Source organism: Haliaeetus albicilla, chromosome 6 (genome assembly GCF_947461875.1).
Source record: "Haliaeetus albicilla chromosome 6, bHalAlb1.1, whole genome shotgun sequence".
NCBI classification, from domain to species: domain Eukaryota; kingdom Metazoa; phylum Chordata; class Aves; order Accipitriformes; family Accipitridae; genus Haliaeetus; species Haliaeetus albicilla.
The window spans coordinates 2,129,035-2,142,122 of NC_091488.1; the positions used below are offsets into that span (position 1 = coordinate 2,129,035).

At 41.4% G+C, this 13,088-nt stretch overlaps 1 protein-coding gene across 8 annotated transcripts in view; it reads right to left on the reverse strand.

The window, feature by feature from the left end:
• Positions 1–9,630, reverse strand: part of SMPX (small muscle protein X-linked) — a 39,424-nt gene extending 29,794 nt beyond the window's left edge. Inside the window, exons 1-3 of one of the 8 annotated variants that reach the window (XM_069784830.1) lie at positions 9,505–9,630; positions 5,394–5,453; positions 368–457 (exon numbers count right to left, since the gene is read on the reverse strand). In XM_069784830.1, the coding sequence (XP_069640931.1) occupies positions 368–457; positions 5,394–5,432 (129 nt within the window). In that variant the 5' untranslated portion in view covers positions 5,433–5,453; positions 9,505–9,630. Of the gene's footprint in view, positions 1–367; positions 458–5,393; positions 5,454–7,996; positions 8,022–8,763; positions 8,830–8,905; positions 9,216–9,504 lie in introns of those variants that run through there. The other 7 variants (XM_069784826.1, XM_069784828.1, XM_069784827.1 and 4 more) reach the window with 7 other exon arrangements.
• Between the last annotated feature and the right edge of the window lie 3,458 nt (positions 9,631–13,088).

Here is a 13,088-nt window from a genome sequence, read left to right on the forward strand (position 1 = left end):
GCAGCAGGTAGTAGCATATTCTTCCAAAGCCTTGCTATAACTTTTCCTGCTGTATCGCATCAACTCCCATCTAGATAAATACCACTGGTGAAATCCTGGCTTTCTTTCCTGACAGCAGATATCATCCTGCTGTTGAAGCAGAGCTACGCACCTTTGAAACAAGTTAAATTCCTGTAGGTGCCTTGGCATCAAAACCAGAACTATGTATATATGAAGTGTTTAGTTGGTGGCCATTTATTTCCATGAATGATCAGCTGTGGTACCTAAGATTGGCGTGCAGTGCCATAAGATTGATTAAAAGGCTTTCTTCCATCAGTGGCAGGGATTCTCCTGGGAAAAAAATCACGCCCCCCCCTTTTTTTCTTACCTCCTCCACTTCTTCAGGTGTAAGTTCTTTTCTTTTATGAGGGTGGCCTGCACCAGGTCGAAATGCTCCCATTGGGATGTTAATATTAGCCTGTGAGAAGGAAATTATGATGCATATAACAGTGACTGATAAACAAACACACAGCTGGTAAATGGCAAAACTCACAAGGGGTGGGACAAGTGTATAGACATTATCGTGGTTTCCGAGCACTTATGCCTTCAACGTATGCATCATCACAGCACTCCCGTGGGACAGAGAAGTGCTTCCATCTCCGTTTTAAAGATGGAAAGGAAAAAACCAAAGCTGCTAGAAAGCTTTTGAAGTTCTGCATATTACTCTAACGCTCCCTGATTTCATTGGACTTTAAACAAATGAGTACTGGACACCAAAGTGTCTTTAGGCACCTGGGTCTGCTTCAGTTTGGTCAAGGTCAAACAGAAAGTGGGTGCCAGAATCAGCATTTAAGTGTAAATCACCCAAATCCTACAATAACACCCAAACCACTGGACCACCCTCCTTCGCCCAGTCACACCAGTTCTCACCTCGTTTAGTCACAGGCGGTAAGGAAGGAAAGCCCACCCTGAGCCAACTTAAGCCGCGAGTGTTTAAAATGCGATTTTACCGGCAAAATTTACCCACGGGCACCACAAACTGCAAATGTGACGCCTTAGTGCTAGAAATACGCCTCTTGGTTGCCAAGAGGACCTGTGGGAAAAGGCTTTTTGACCTTTTCCAGCCCCTGCTGGGTTTCACCCAGCCGCCCCAGCCCGGTCTGCAGCTGGGGCTCACGGGTCGGACCAGGCTGCGCCGGCTCCAACGCCGGACAGACTGCTGGCCCCCGGCTTTAGCAAACTCCCTCCGGAATGATACCCGCAGGGCTGCATCAGTCTGACTTTTTACCTGCGGCAGAAAGCCAGTAGCCATAACATACATGGGGCTGGTAATAGATACCTTAAAAGTAAAGATTTTTGAGAGAAAAATGGCAGAAAACATTGCTCAGGAAAGAGGAGCTAAAATGCATCTATTTCCCGATGTGACCCAGCCTGGATTACTTTTAAAGTCAAATAGCGTGATCAACTAAATGCACAATTTATACCTATTCTTATCTCGTGATCTCAGAAGAGAAGCTGCTCCTAGGAAATGTCATCAAAATATCATGACTCCCACTGGTAAAACCAGGGGGTGAATCGGTAATGTGATGCAGCGGAAGCGGAGAACCTTCCAACAGCGACCTGTGTTATCGTAGTTTACCATCTGACTGATTTGCATTAAATGGAGACGAATAATCCCACCCTTCTGCTCAAATCGTGGCCTTGCAGATCGTGCCCCGGGTTGGGCAACCGCAGGAAAACAGCCAAATGTCGAGCAAATTAAGAATTCTTTTGCCAAGAAATAAGCACCTCTCCCTGTATTCTACTTATCTGTTTCCCGTTATTTTATTTATGCAAAGCGATGCTGCCATTTCAGTGGGGCTGGCAAGCGTCTGTAGGGCCAGGTAGTTTAGAGGCAACTGGGCATTCATTTCATACAGCTTTTTCACCGAGCATTAGTTTAGATATTGTGAAACCTTTCATCTGCACTTCCGAAGTTCCCAGGAGACGGGGCATTTTCAGCCTCGCAGTACTTAACCCATTATTCCATTCACGGGTGGAAAAAAACCAGCTTTGCTATTTTTAATTTTAAGCATCTCCCCTGCCAGGCTCTGGTACCTCCAGGCAGCTTGGTTTTTTGGAACACGAAACTTCTCTGCTCTTCACAGCTAGCGTGGTCGTACGAGTTTGCAGAGCTGAAGCATTAAGAGTTATCTCTGCTCTCGGTGCGGATTTTGGACTCGGGCGTTTCTTCCCCTCGGGGTCGGTAAAAGCCGAAGCCAGCCCCCCGCGGCCACCCAGGACGGAGCACGGCACGGCGGTTCGGATACCTGGCCCCCGCATCTCCTGCTGGGACTGACAGACCAGCTGGGACCCAAAAGGGTTCGGGAAACGAAAACGGACCGCTAAGTGCCAGGCTGCCGATTAAATTAAATAAACCGCTCTTTGGTCCGCTTCAGCATTTTCACAGGAACCCGCGTCCCATGAAAGCGGTCCGAACTATTTTATCCGGAAGAAGCGCGTTCCCGTCAGAGTTTGGACAAGGCGTACGCAGAGATGAAACATTAACTCGGTAACACGAGCAGCCTTTAAGACATGATTTAACGCTGTCTGGATCTGATAACACGTACTATAAATTAAAATATTTCTAGGATGAAATGAAAGTATGATTCCTGAGCAATTCCTGACCAGAGCCCTGAGCTGCAAATCTCCCTCCTCACCCAACGCCGGTCCCCTCCCACGGATTAGCAGCTGTACAAGGGGTGAGGAGTGGACCACATTCTGTACGCCAGCGTGGCTCTGCAAGGACCGCGTTGTGCTGCGATCAGCACAAGTCTGCAATTTTGTTTTTAAACTGCGTTTCAAGGCTCTTGTCACCTGCCTGCTGGGACGGAGGTACGAGCCTCAGTGATCTCTTCCTCGCTGGCTCCCCGTCCAGTAAAATGCTAAACAGGAAATTTTTTGCTCCAAAGTCCTGAAATCCTGAATTATAATTGCTTTAGACAGGCCTTCTAGGTGTGATTATTATTTTTAATCATACTAATTATTAAAACTTTTGGGGGTTTGCATCTTCCTTTGTTTTTGGAAAGTGCCTACCGTATTTGGGATGTCATTCAGTCTTATTAATGAGTCGGTACGCGTACCGATGTACTCTGCTAAGGTCTTCCTGAACGGACCAAAGGAAAAATATCCGTAAGGATGACATACAACATATCTCACTGGTTTGAATTGATTAAACTGGTATTTAGAGATTTGTTTGTGTTCTTCTTTCTGTTTAATAGAGACAGGGTATCCAGAGTAGGACACAACTCATGGAGCCATGCATGAGGTGAGGACCGTTATGGATAAATCCTTCACGGCACCACAGCCATTCCTAGCTGTCCAGAAGGATGACTGAACAGGCTGGAAAGCCGCTTCAGTATAAACATACTCAATTGAAAAAAATAATAAAGGAACTACAGAGAAAACTGAATGTGATTCAGAAAAAAAATAGGAAACCCCTCACCCTTACCTCTGGGGAAAGCCAAGAGTGGTGTTTGTAGGTAGAATAATTTTCAGCCAGAGCTGTACGCAGCCTTTTACACACCGAGAGGGGGAAGCCAGCAATGAACGTTACCAGGAATTAACAGTACTTTGGTCCGCTATCACCCCAAACCGCTCTTGGGAACCAGCTGTTACCTTTAACTCTCCCACACCTGTATTTTGTGGCTGTTGGCAAGTGAAGATTTTAGCGTACATCTTGTATGGTCAGAAAGAAGCCGCTTCTGCCATGAAATATCATGAAATACTTCAGTCGGTATAGTGTCATTACATTTCTATCGCTGCAGCATGATGTATATTCTCCAGGCGATGTCGGTCCTACTGTAATAGCCCATAACAGCAAAGGATCATAATATATGAATCACAATGTATAAAAGTAATGTGACGTTTTGAGTCACGGTTCTTAGAGTGCTCAGAGTGTAGTAGGCATCAATTCAAGTGCAAGTCTCTCTGCTGGAGCAACCTTTGACACAATGTTTAATAGATTTTTTTTTTTAATTTGTGCTGTAATATCTCTCGTGATTCAAATTACCTTTGCAAAAATTAAAGTTTCTTAAAATATTAAACTTAATGCAGTTTTAAAATGGACAAACTAGAACCATTTTTTTATATTTACAAGTTGGAAAGTCATCAAAATAAAAAGGAGGCTATAACTACTTCTTTACTTTAAGGCAAAAAGCAAACCAACGTCATTCCTTAAAAATGTTTGTATGTGCCTATGGAGTTTAAATGTAAAATGTAAATACTTTTAGGCTATAAATTATCATTTATCATTATCATTTTTTCATTAATCATACAAACATTCCCATAGTCACTGTAAAAGAGGGATGAAAATTTGAACTGAGTGAGATCAATGGCAAACTTCTGCTAGTTTCAACTGAATTAGAGTACAGTAGTTTGTATGCCTGTTCCAGTAAGGTTCATGATGATAAAGTGAATTAGCATTTTTACAGTGCCTTGCAACTTTAGTATGCTGTCTAGCCACTGGGTAATTAATCTTCTTGATACTCCAATCCATTGAGTTAGTATTATCTTGAGGAAACAGAAGACAGATCAGACTTTAGAAATTCCATTTTGTGTTTCTTACGTAATTTCAAGGGAACCTGAACTCATGGTAAAATTTCATTGCAAGTGCATTTTACAAAATACATGGAAATTCTGTAAAATTCTGCAGTGCGGGAGGTATTTTGGCCTTGTGACAAGAATCAATGATAGCATGAGCTAAATACATTCTTCATGATGCTGCTTCATGAGGATGTTGGGATAATTGTCCAGCTATTTCTTTTACAAGTGTGTAACAACCAACTTCATCCTTATGAGCATATGCCATTTGAGGAGGTATGTGACATCATACAAGAATTTTTAAAAGGAAAACATCAACATCCCTCTCATTTTACTTTGGCTTTTAAATAAAATGCTGCTTAAACAAATACTGGAAGTTGTGGGGGTTTTTTCCTAAAGCAGTGCAGACATGAAAATCTTCAATACTTATGCCATCTTTTTAGCCTGGAATTCTTCCAGCATTATATTAACTCTGTGGAAAATCTAATAGTTGCAAGAGTTACTTTTACTCATAATGCTGATCAGTTATGCAGATCTATCACCGTGTTTTGCTTAGCTGATCCACCAACAGACATAACCTAACACTGGAAAGACCATGCAAGCAAGCAAGCAAGCAACATATCTGATCCAGTTTTTTATCAGCTCAGATCATAAGATGCTCTTCAGGTCAAACTTTTTCAGTGCTTTCATATCTACCAAGCTTTTCACTCTAAAAGAATAAACCCCAGTTATCACTTCTGTGGTGTTTTATATGAGCAAAATGCAGTTTGCCAAGCAGTGGAGGTTGAGATTTATTATTTTATTATATTAGAAACATAAATACTGTCTCTTACCTGAATGGCTTTGACATGTGACGCTGGCTGTTTTGACATTTTTAAGACAGAGGCTTATCCCTGCAAGCAAAATGGGAAAGTGTTACAGGCTCTGACATTCTGATAGCTCAGGGAGATAAGCTAGAACTTAACCCGCGCTGCCTCTTGACAGGCATCCATTTCATCTGCCCAGCTCCTGTTTCCATCTCAGTTTCAGAGTTGCTTAGTTATTCCTTCTGAGTATCATAAGCAGACAGAACACCTGAGCTCCTCCAATTAATCTTTCATAGCCACAAATGGAGCTATCTCTTTCACATTAAAAACAATAATGAGTAGAGATAAGGAATCTCTCAAACCTTAACGGCGTTGTATAATGAGTAAGAATTAAGGGAAGCATTTGAGGATAAACAATGTATGATTATCTCTGTCACAGTATGTACGCGGGATTTATTAAAATTCTCAGTTTAAACCTTCTTTCAAATAAAGCATAACTTGCCATAAAACATTGATAAATGCAGACAAAAGCATCTTCTGAATTACAAATCCTTGCAAATCTTTAATGCCTATAGACTGAAAATGATCAAGATGGTCAAACTCTAACGTTCTTTTTGACAATTGCTAGGGCACAAAGTAGCCTCTCTTCGAAGCTGTAGAACATATAGATTCATCAGTTTTCTTTAGCAGTAAGACTAAAAGGAAGAGTTTTCCATATAATTTTATGCAGGCGGAGAAATATGGACTGACATAGTACCAATATACAGTAACAAAGGGAAATACACCCAAGTCAAAAGATTCTACAAAGGTTTAAAAAAAAAAGCGAGACATTTTATTATCAGATTAATTGAAATATCATCTCAGCCTTTTATTCTTTCACTGAGAATTAAGATTTTAACTGGACTAGACCTTCATCAGAGTCTGGTCATTTAACCATTATAATACAAAATAAGAGTAATACTAAAAGGTGAGAAATGAGTTCAGCAGAGAACTCATTGATCCCAAACAAACTACAGCATATTTTTGCTACTATATTTAACCTGAGACTGGAAGGAAAATATTGAGAAAAGTAATAAATGACATAGGAGGGAATAGGAGAAATATACTGAGAAATCAAAAGTGGGTCCAAGCCTCTGGTACTCCAAAGAGTATAACTGCCACGTGGAGGCGGTACCAAAGAAAAGAATAGATGAGTTGTAGGTTGGTTTCAGCCTGGAATATCAGCCTGAAATTGTATCGCTGGAGCTGCCTGGAAGACTTGCTCTTGCATATCCTCACATCGGCTTTAAATCTGTGTATAATGCTGAGCAGAACTTAAAGTAAAAATGACCTGCCATTAGAGGTCTCCCTCTGATCGCATGCCTAGCTGTAAAGAGTGCTGTCCAAACCAACACGGCGTTAAGTCGGAGGACGTCATCTTCATAGGTTGCTTCAGGTTTAAACTGCTTCCACTAAATTAATCAATCAGAAAAAAATCCCGCTGTGCAAAATAAAAACAGCGTGCCTCCAGTGAGTTTTATATCGTTGTTTCACATTTACATTTATAATCTTAAAATCAGAGGTAGTTTTAAAAACTTTAGAATTCACTTTTGGGGATGAAATCTTGCCCACTGAAGTTCATGACAAAATTTGCACAGATTTCAAAAAGCCAAAAGGATTTACTGCACTCCCTCTCTTCCCTTTTTGAAAATCTTTACTATGCATAGAAATAACTGTGCTGTTAACCAGTGGTTGTATTCCAAACATAAACACAAAACAATCGCCCAGTTTATTGGAAAGATGGGACCCATAATATGGAAAAGTTTAATTAATTTTTCTTATCATTTTCTCCTCTTTCTAATCAGAATGAAAAATGGAAACAAAAGCACGGGGAATTAACATAAAGCATTTTAAACCACTGTGGATCTACTTTCTAAACACTGCCACAAAGAAATTCATGCTAAGATGTACTTCTCCATCTTGGGTGCCTGTGCATTGCGAAAACACCAATACCCATTTCTCGGGCCACCTAGAGCTAAAGAGGCAAGGATTTACATCGAATCTCAACTTTAAAACAAGCACAGCAACAGTGCTCCTCAGCGAGGTGCTCCGGGTTCACGAGAAGTCTGCGGTCAAAACGACTGCAATCAGACACCGGTTCCTAAAGACGGACGCATGATACAATTGTGTAGGACTGCTTTTGGAGGAGGTGATTTTCCTACCCGTTCATGTTGTCCTCATTACCGCCAGAGAAATCAGGACAACAGCACGCTACTGAGTAAAAATAGACAATCTTCTCTGGCTCTCTGCCATTCCCTCCCTTCCCTGAGTTTCCCTCCAGAGCAATGCTGACCATCAACCACAGGAAGATAAACCTTGGATTACAGATGCATTTATTACTGAAGTGATTAGTTCATTTTTATAAATCCCTTTGTTCTTTTGCCACGCATCTCAACGAGAGAGTCAAGAGCGCTGCACTGATTGTATTAAATTATTTCTGGCGTTCCAATCAGCTCTGCAAACTTGAAAAAATCACTCTTCGCCCGCATTTCCATGGCAGGATTTCACATGTATGCAGCCAGAGGAACGCAGACGCACGCAGCCTGTATTCCCCGGTGTCTTTTTTGGCCTCCCCGCACCTTCCCTCCTACCTTTTATGGGCTGCATGCTGAGCCAAACTTAGAAAGCAACGGCAATGTTAGTTCAGTTTGGAGCTGGTTTATGCCAGACTTCCCCTGAAAATTCCCTTGCTTCGCAGCGAAAGCACTCATGAAAAGTATTACTCGCGAAATACAGGACTACTACGGTGAAATAAAACAGCGTTTTGAAAAGAAACTTTGCGAAACAAAGGACCTATCTTCTGTCCCTCTGCTAAAAATAATTTCTGACGGGGCTGCAGCAAGATAATAAGCTGACTTATCCGATGCGCTTTAAATGCGATATCATAAAGCCACCGTTTGTAACCCGCACAAGAGATGCACAGTGGCACACAGACGACAGAAAGAGCCCTCCCCCCGCCCCGGCTGGAAGCCGTCCTTTCCCCACCGCGCTCACGGCATCCAGCACAACGGGTATTTTGGACACAGAACTGCAGGGTATTGTCTTATTAAAAGGCTTCGACGGGAACTACGCTACCGTGAGACCCAGCTCGTACAAAGAAAGAAGAGAAAGCCCTACTTTGCAGCTTCCAGCCTGTTACACAAAAACTTACTACACGCTCTAGGCAAATGCCACCGTATTTTCTGTAATGCAGTTGTCTCCGCTACAGTTACCTGTTCAGCTTACGGTGAAAGAACACCTCTCTCACCATCAAACCCCCCGGGTAATTTATCACTAGCCATAAGAAACATACAGAAAACAGTAAGCATGTACCTATGTACTACAGTATTCGAGCTAACACACAGTTAACGCTTCTTACCAGGATTTAAGTGACTTTCTGTTTTAAGGCTTTAAAGATCCCCACAGACTACGAAGCAAGAACTACAACAATCTGCTCTGAATACGCTGATACGCTGCACGAGACATTAAAATAAGCAGAAACCCACAACTACCGTAGTCACCTCGCAGCAGTTATTAAAGAGTTTTCGTAAGGGTCTTCCGAGTCTTTAATCGACCCCTTCAAGATCAGCTTACTTATTTACTTATATAAGAAAAGCTCCAAACCGTCAAGTGAGTATGTGCACCTCCTTTCGATGCTGAAAGAGGGACCTTCTTCTACCAGCTGAGGTAGTGACTGTGATCCTTTTAATGTGTCTGAAATAGCTCCGACGCTTTCAGCCCGGACGGCACTGAGAGCTGCTCCCGGCTGGAGTGGGACTCGGCCGAGAAGCGAAGTGTAAAAGGGAATTCCTGTCATAGCTTCCAGTTGTTCTTCCTAAATATAGCGTTCGATTCACCCTGTAACTCGGTCCCCTGTGGCACTTGACCATCATAAAACCAGGGCTCAAGTGTCGAGCGGGAGGTGCTGAAGGAACACACCTTTGGGTCCTTTTCCATCCCTCCCTCTCCCTGTCCTTCGGGGCTTTTCGCAAACGCCCGGCACACGGCGGCAGAAGGCAACGCGCCGCTCCTCCCGCGGCGTTTGGGGCAGCTCCCTACCGCCCTGCCGGAGGAGGGAATCGTTACGGAGACGTAATTACGAAGAACTCGAGATACTCACGTATCTCAAGGAGGAAGATGACCGCGCGGACCGCTCCGTTAAGCCTGTGACTCATTCTCTGCTGCCCTCTTTCCCAAAAGTGCTGTCATCTGGAAGCAGCTGATGAAGCTGACGACGTGCTCGAGCAGCTTGCAGGCTGCTCCCCAAAACGATGGACACGCAACTAGGCATGCACCAAGCACGCGCATTTGTTTTTAGGTCCTGACTGATGGAGACACGTCCAGCGATCGCCTTGTTCCAAGGAGACCCCTTGGCCTATTCCTCGGGAAGGCCGAGCACGGCTCTTGTCAAATATTTTGAGGCACGAGACGAGTGTCGCACTTAAAACACGGCAGGGTTCACAAGAGGGCTCACAGACCTGTCTTTTGCCTAGAATGGAGGCGTTGGTCCTGCCTTCCAGGCGGCTGAGACCACGTTAAAGCAAAGCTAGAGTCAGATAAGTGACTTTAGAGACCTCCTTGCGAAGGTTCGCATTTACAACAAAAGTATTAGAAGGCAATGACAAGGCAATATATTTTTGTAAAACGTGGTCTTCTGCATGAATGTATTTCAGTTTATATTACAATAGTTATTTTACAAACCAGTTCTGGAATACAGAGTTCTTCTTCCATGTGTCATTACTTTAGCAAAGGTAGGCCATCGCTTACTTTTTATAATCCCAACACCCTGCAAATACGCCTAAGAAATGCCAGCTCAGCACTGTTTCCTTCAACAAATTTTCATAGCAGTGACAAGTAACTTAACAGCGATGCGTAAACAAGAAAAGAATCTACCTCTGTCACATACCCAACACCCATACGCTATCACACATAAACTGTATTAAACTGTGAGGATAAAAGGTGTAACCCCAAATTTCATCACTAACATCAGAAAATGTAGATCTGGTGGATTTTAAAGGGAAAAATAGACACTTTCACCATTACTTTGCAGAGTACCGTTACCTTCGAATAAGCACTGGGATGCACAGCCCCATGACTTGCAGATTCAGCTGGTGAATACGTGCAGCAGATGATTTAGTAGGTAAATAATGAGGCATATGTGCATTTCAGATGATGGATTCAATGCCTGGCAAGTTAGGGCCAGGTACATAGACACACACTGCATAAAATTATTACATCTCATGTGCAGAGATCCAAAAGACATAATAACAATGTATTTATTTGAAGTATGAAAATCCCAATATAGTTCAAAATACACTTTTGTTGCATTCCTAGAAGCTTGTCTAATTAACATGCTTCCTGGAACAGCTTATTAGTTTTGAAAGCGAAGTTGATGGTTAATAGAAACATATATGTATCTTACTTCTTGACTGAGATATTTCACTGTATAATGTCAGAATTGTTTCTTTAAGCTGTCACTACTTAATATGCTTACTTAAATGTTTTGCTTTTTGAGAAACCCCATGAGCACAGTTATAACTTCCATGAGGCTCCCAAAAGAAAAATATTTTTTCTATTATAGTCCAAAATGTTTTAGTGTAATGCAAACAATATAATACAATTGAGAATGCAAGTCAACAAAGGAGCAGTCGCAACCTCAGCTCACTTGAAATAAGACTTCTTTAAAGTAAAAAGTTAAAAACATACATTCCTGGAGTTCTGCTTCAAATTACCAAGTAGTAGCAACATATTATAGATCTTTGGCAATACAAAACTTTGCTTCCCTACCTTAATTTTAGCTCTATAAATCACAGTTTATTACCAGGTAAGAAAAGTGGGCCCAAGATATTAAGTATTTGGTTAATTAATTCCTATCACTACCTCCATTCGAATTGTTTGGAGAAGAATACGAAAACTAAAGTTGCAGTGCAACTAGTGCAACTATTCTCTTCATTCAATACACCTAAGTTATTGACTAAGGTTTAAAATAGCAAACCTGCTATCAGACAGATTTCTCAGAGGACTAACGTAGAGGATCCTGGACAAAAAAAAACCCACCATCCATTTTCTAACTCACACAGTTTTTATTTGTGCTTTTAGGCTCTTTTCCATTGCTAAAGATGTATCTACTGCATGTAACAATGATTTGGCACATAGGCTTGATGAAAGACAGAGACTTAGCAATAGCACCCAGTCATATGAGGTTAGACAGAACTACAAAAATTTAAAATACAGTGGAACTAGCAATTAGGAGGCATCAGAGCCCATTCTTACTCTTGCTTTAAATGGAAAAAAAATTTGAATCCTAGATTGCAGAAAGAATATCAGACCTCAGCTGCTTTGTCGAAAGAAAAGCTGTTTGAGAAAGTATCGTCTACTGTTCGATTGCTTCTCTCAGTTTCCCCCAATCCATATATTTCTTAATATCAAGAAAAAATCAAGCACTTTCTCTTGAGTTTCTACTTGTACAGCTATGTCAACAAGAATAACATCAGGCTATTTAAATAATGAATGACATAAAACAGCATGCAAAAATGTTTGCTATTATCTAGTGGACAAGAAGTCAACAAACATATCTAAATTAGCTGACACACAGCTGCTTCTGTGACATTTCTGAGCTGCTAAATATTAATTCAACTCCTGCATGCTCTCTTTCTTTTCCATATAAAAGCATGATGATTATTATCACAGGCTGTTCCATCAGGAAATAATTAGCCTTGTATTAAGAAGATGGTCTCACTAGAGGCTGCCAGTGACCTTGTTCTAAATTTCAGAGTTCCAGCATCTTTTAATAGCATTGTTAGCATCATCTAAAAATTTGTATTAAGTTCTAAAAACTGCATTATGAATATAACCCACACAAATGCTAGAACATCATAGCTTTGACCACTGAATTACCCAAAAGCCATATTCTCTGTCGCTTTGCATTCTATAAAATTCTTACTTACCAAAATGTTTTGAGTAACTGAAATGTGATGATGACGTGCAAGCAACAAATTTGTTTCCACTTTTCTCCTGGGAAATTTTAGCCACTATACCTGGCAAAGCTGATACCATAAGAAAGAGCAAGGGTACTGGCAGATTTTGAAGGCAATATGAATTTTAAATGACATGCTGATTTTGTAAACATCCTGTCTGCTATAATGATTCAGCACCATTTGGAAAAGAAACAAAAAACATGACATTGCACCATCAGATATTGTTCTGGGCAAACAAGCTTGACAAAACAGGAACTGACTGAATCATTGGTGAAATTTTGAACAGAAAGACTGCTCATCGTTTTCACAAATCAGGATAATTTGAATAGGCATCTATTATCTGTTTCAATCCTATAACAGACTTCTTTTGATGAAGGCCATCCCCGTCAGTTGATTACAGCTGCTGAACACTATTAGCTCTTGTCTTCAATGGTCAGATTAAGACCTCACCTGATGCACAGTAAGGAATTTTGCCATTGTACCCATCTGACCCAAAGATGTATGAGAACTAGGTACAGATATACCAGAGGACTTGGGGACTCAGCACCACACAAAGCAATGTGCTTATCTCTTGTAATAAAGCATGAAAAAAAAAAAATGCAGCTGTGCAGGTAATCAGCTCACACACAGCCACGTTTCCGCTGTGAGAGCAATCATCTGAAGTCTAACAAAGAGAACAAAGACTAATTTCTGATGATTCCTCATCTAAATGGCATATTAACAGGAA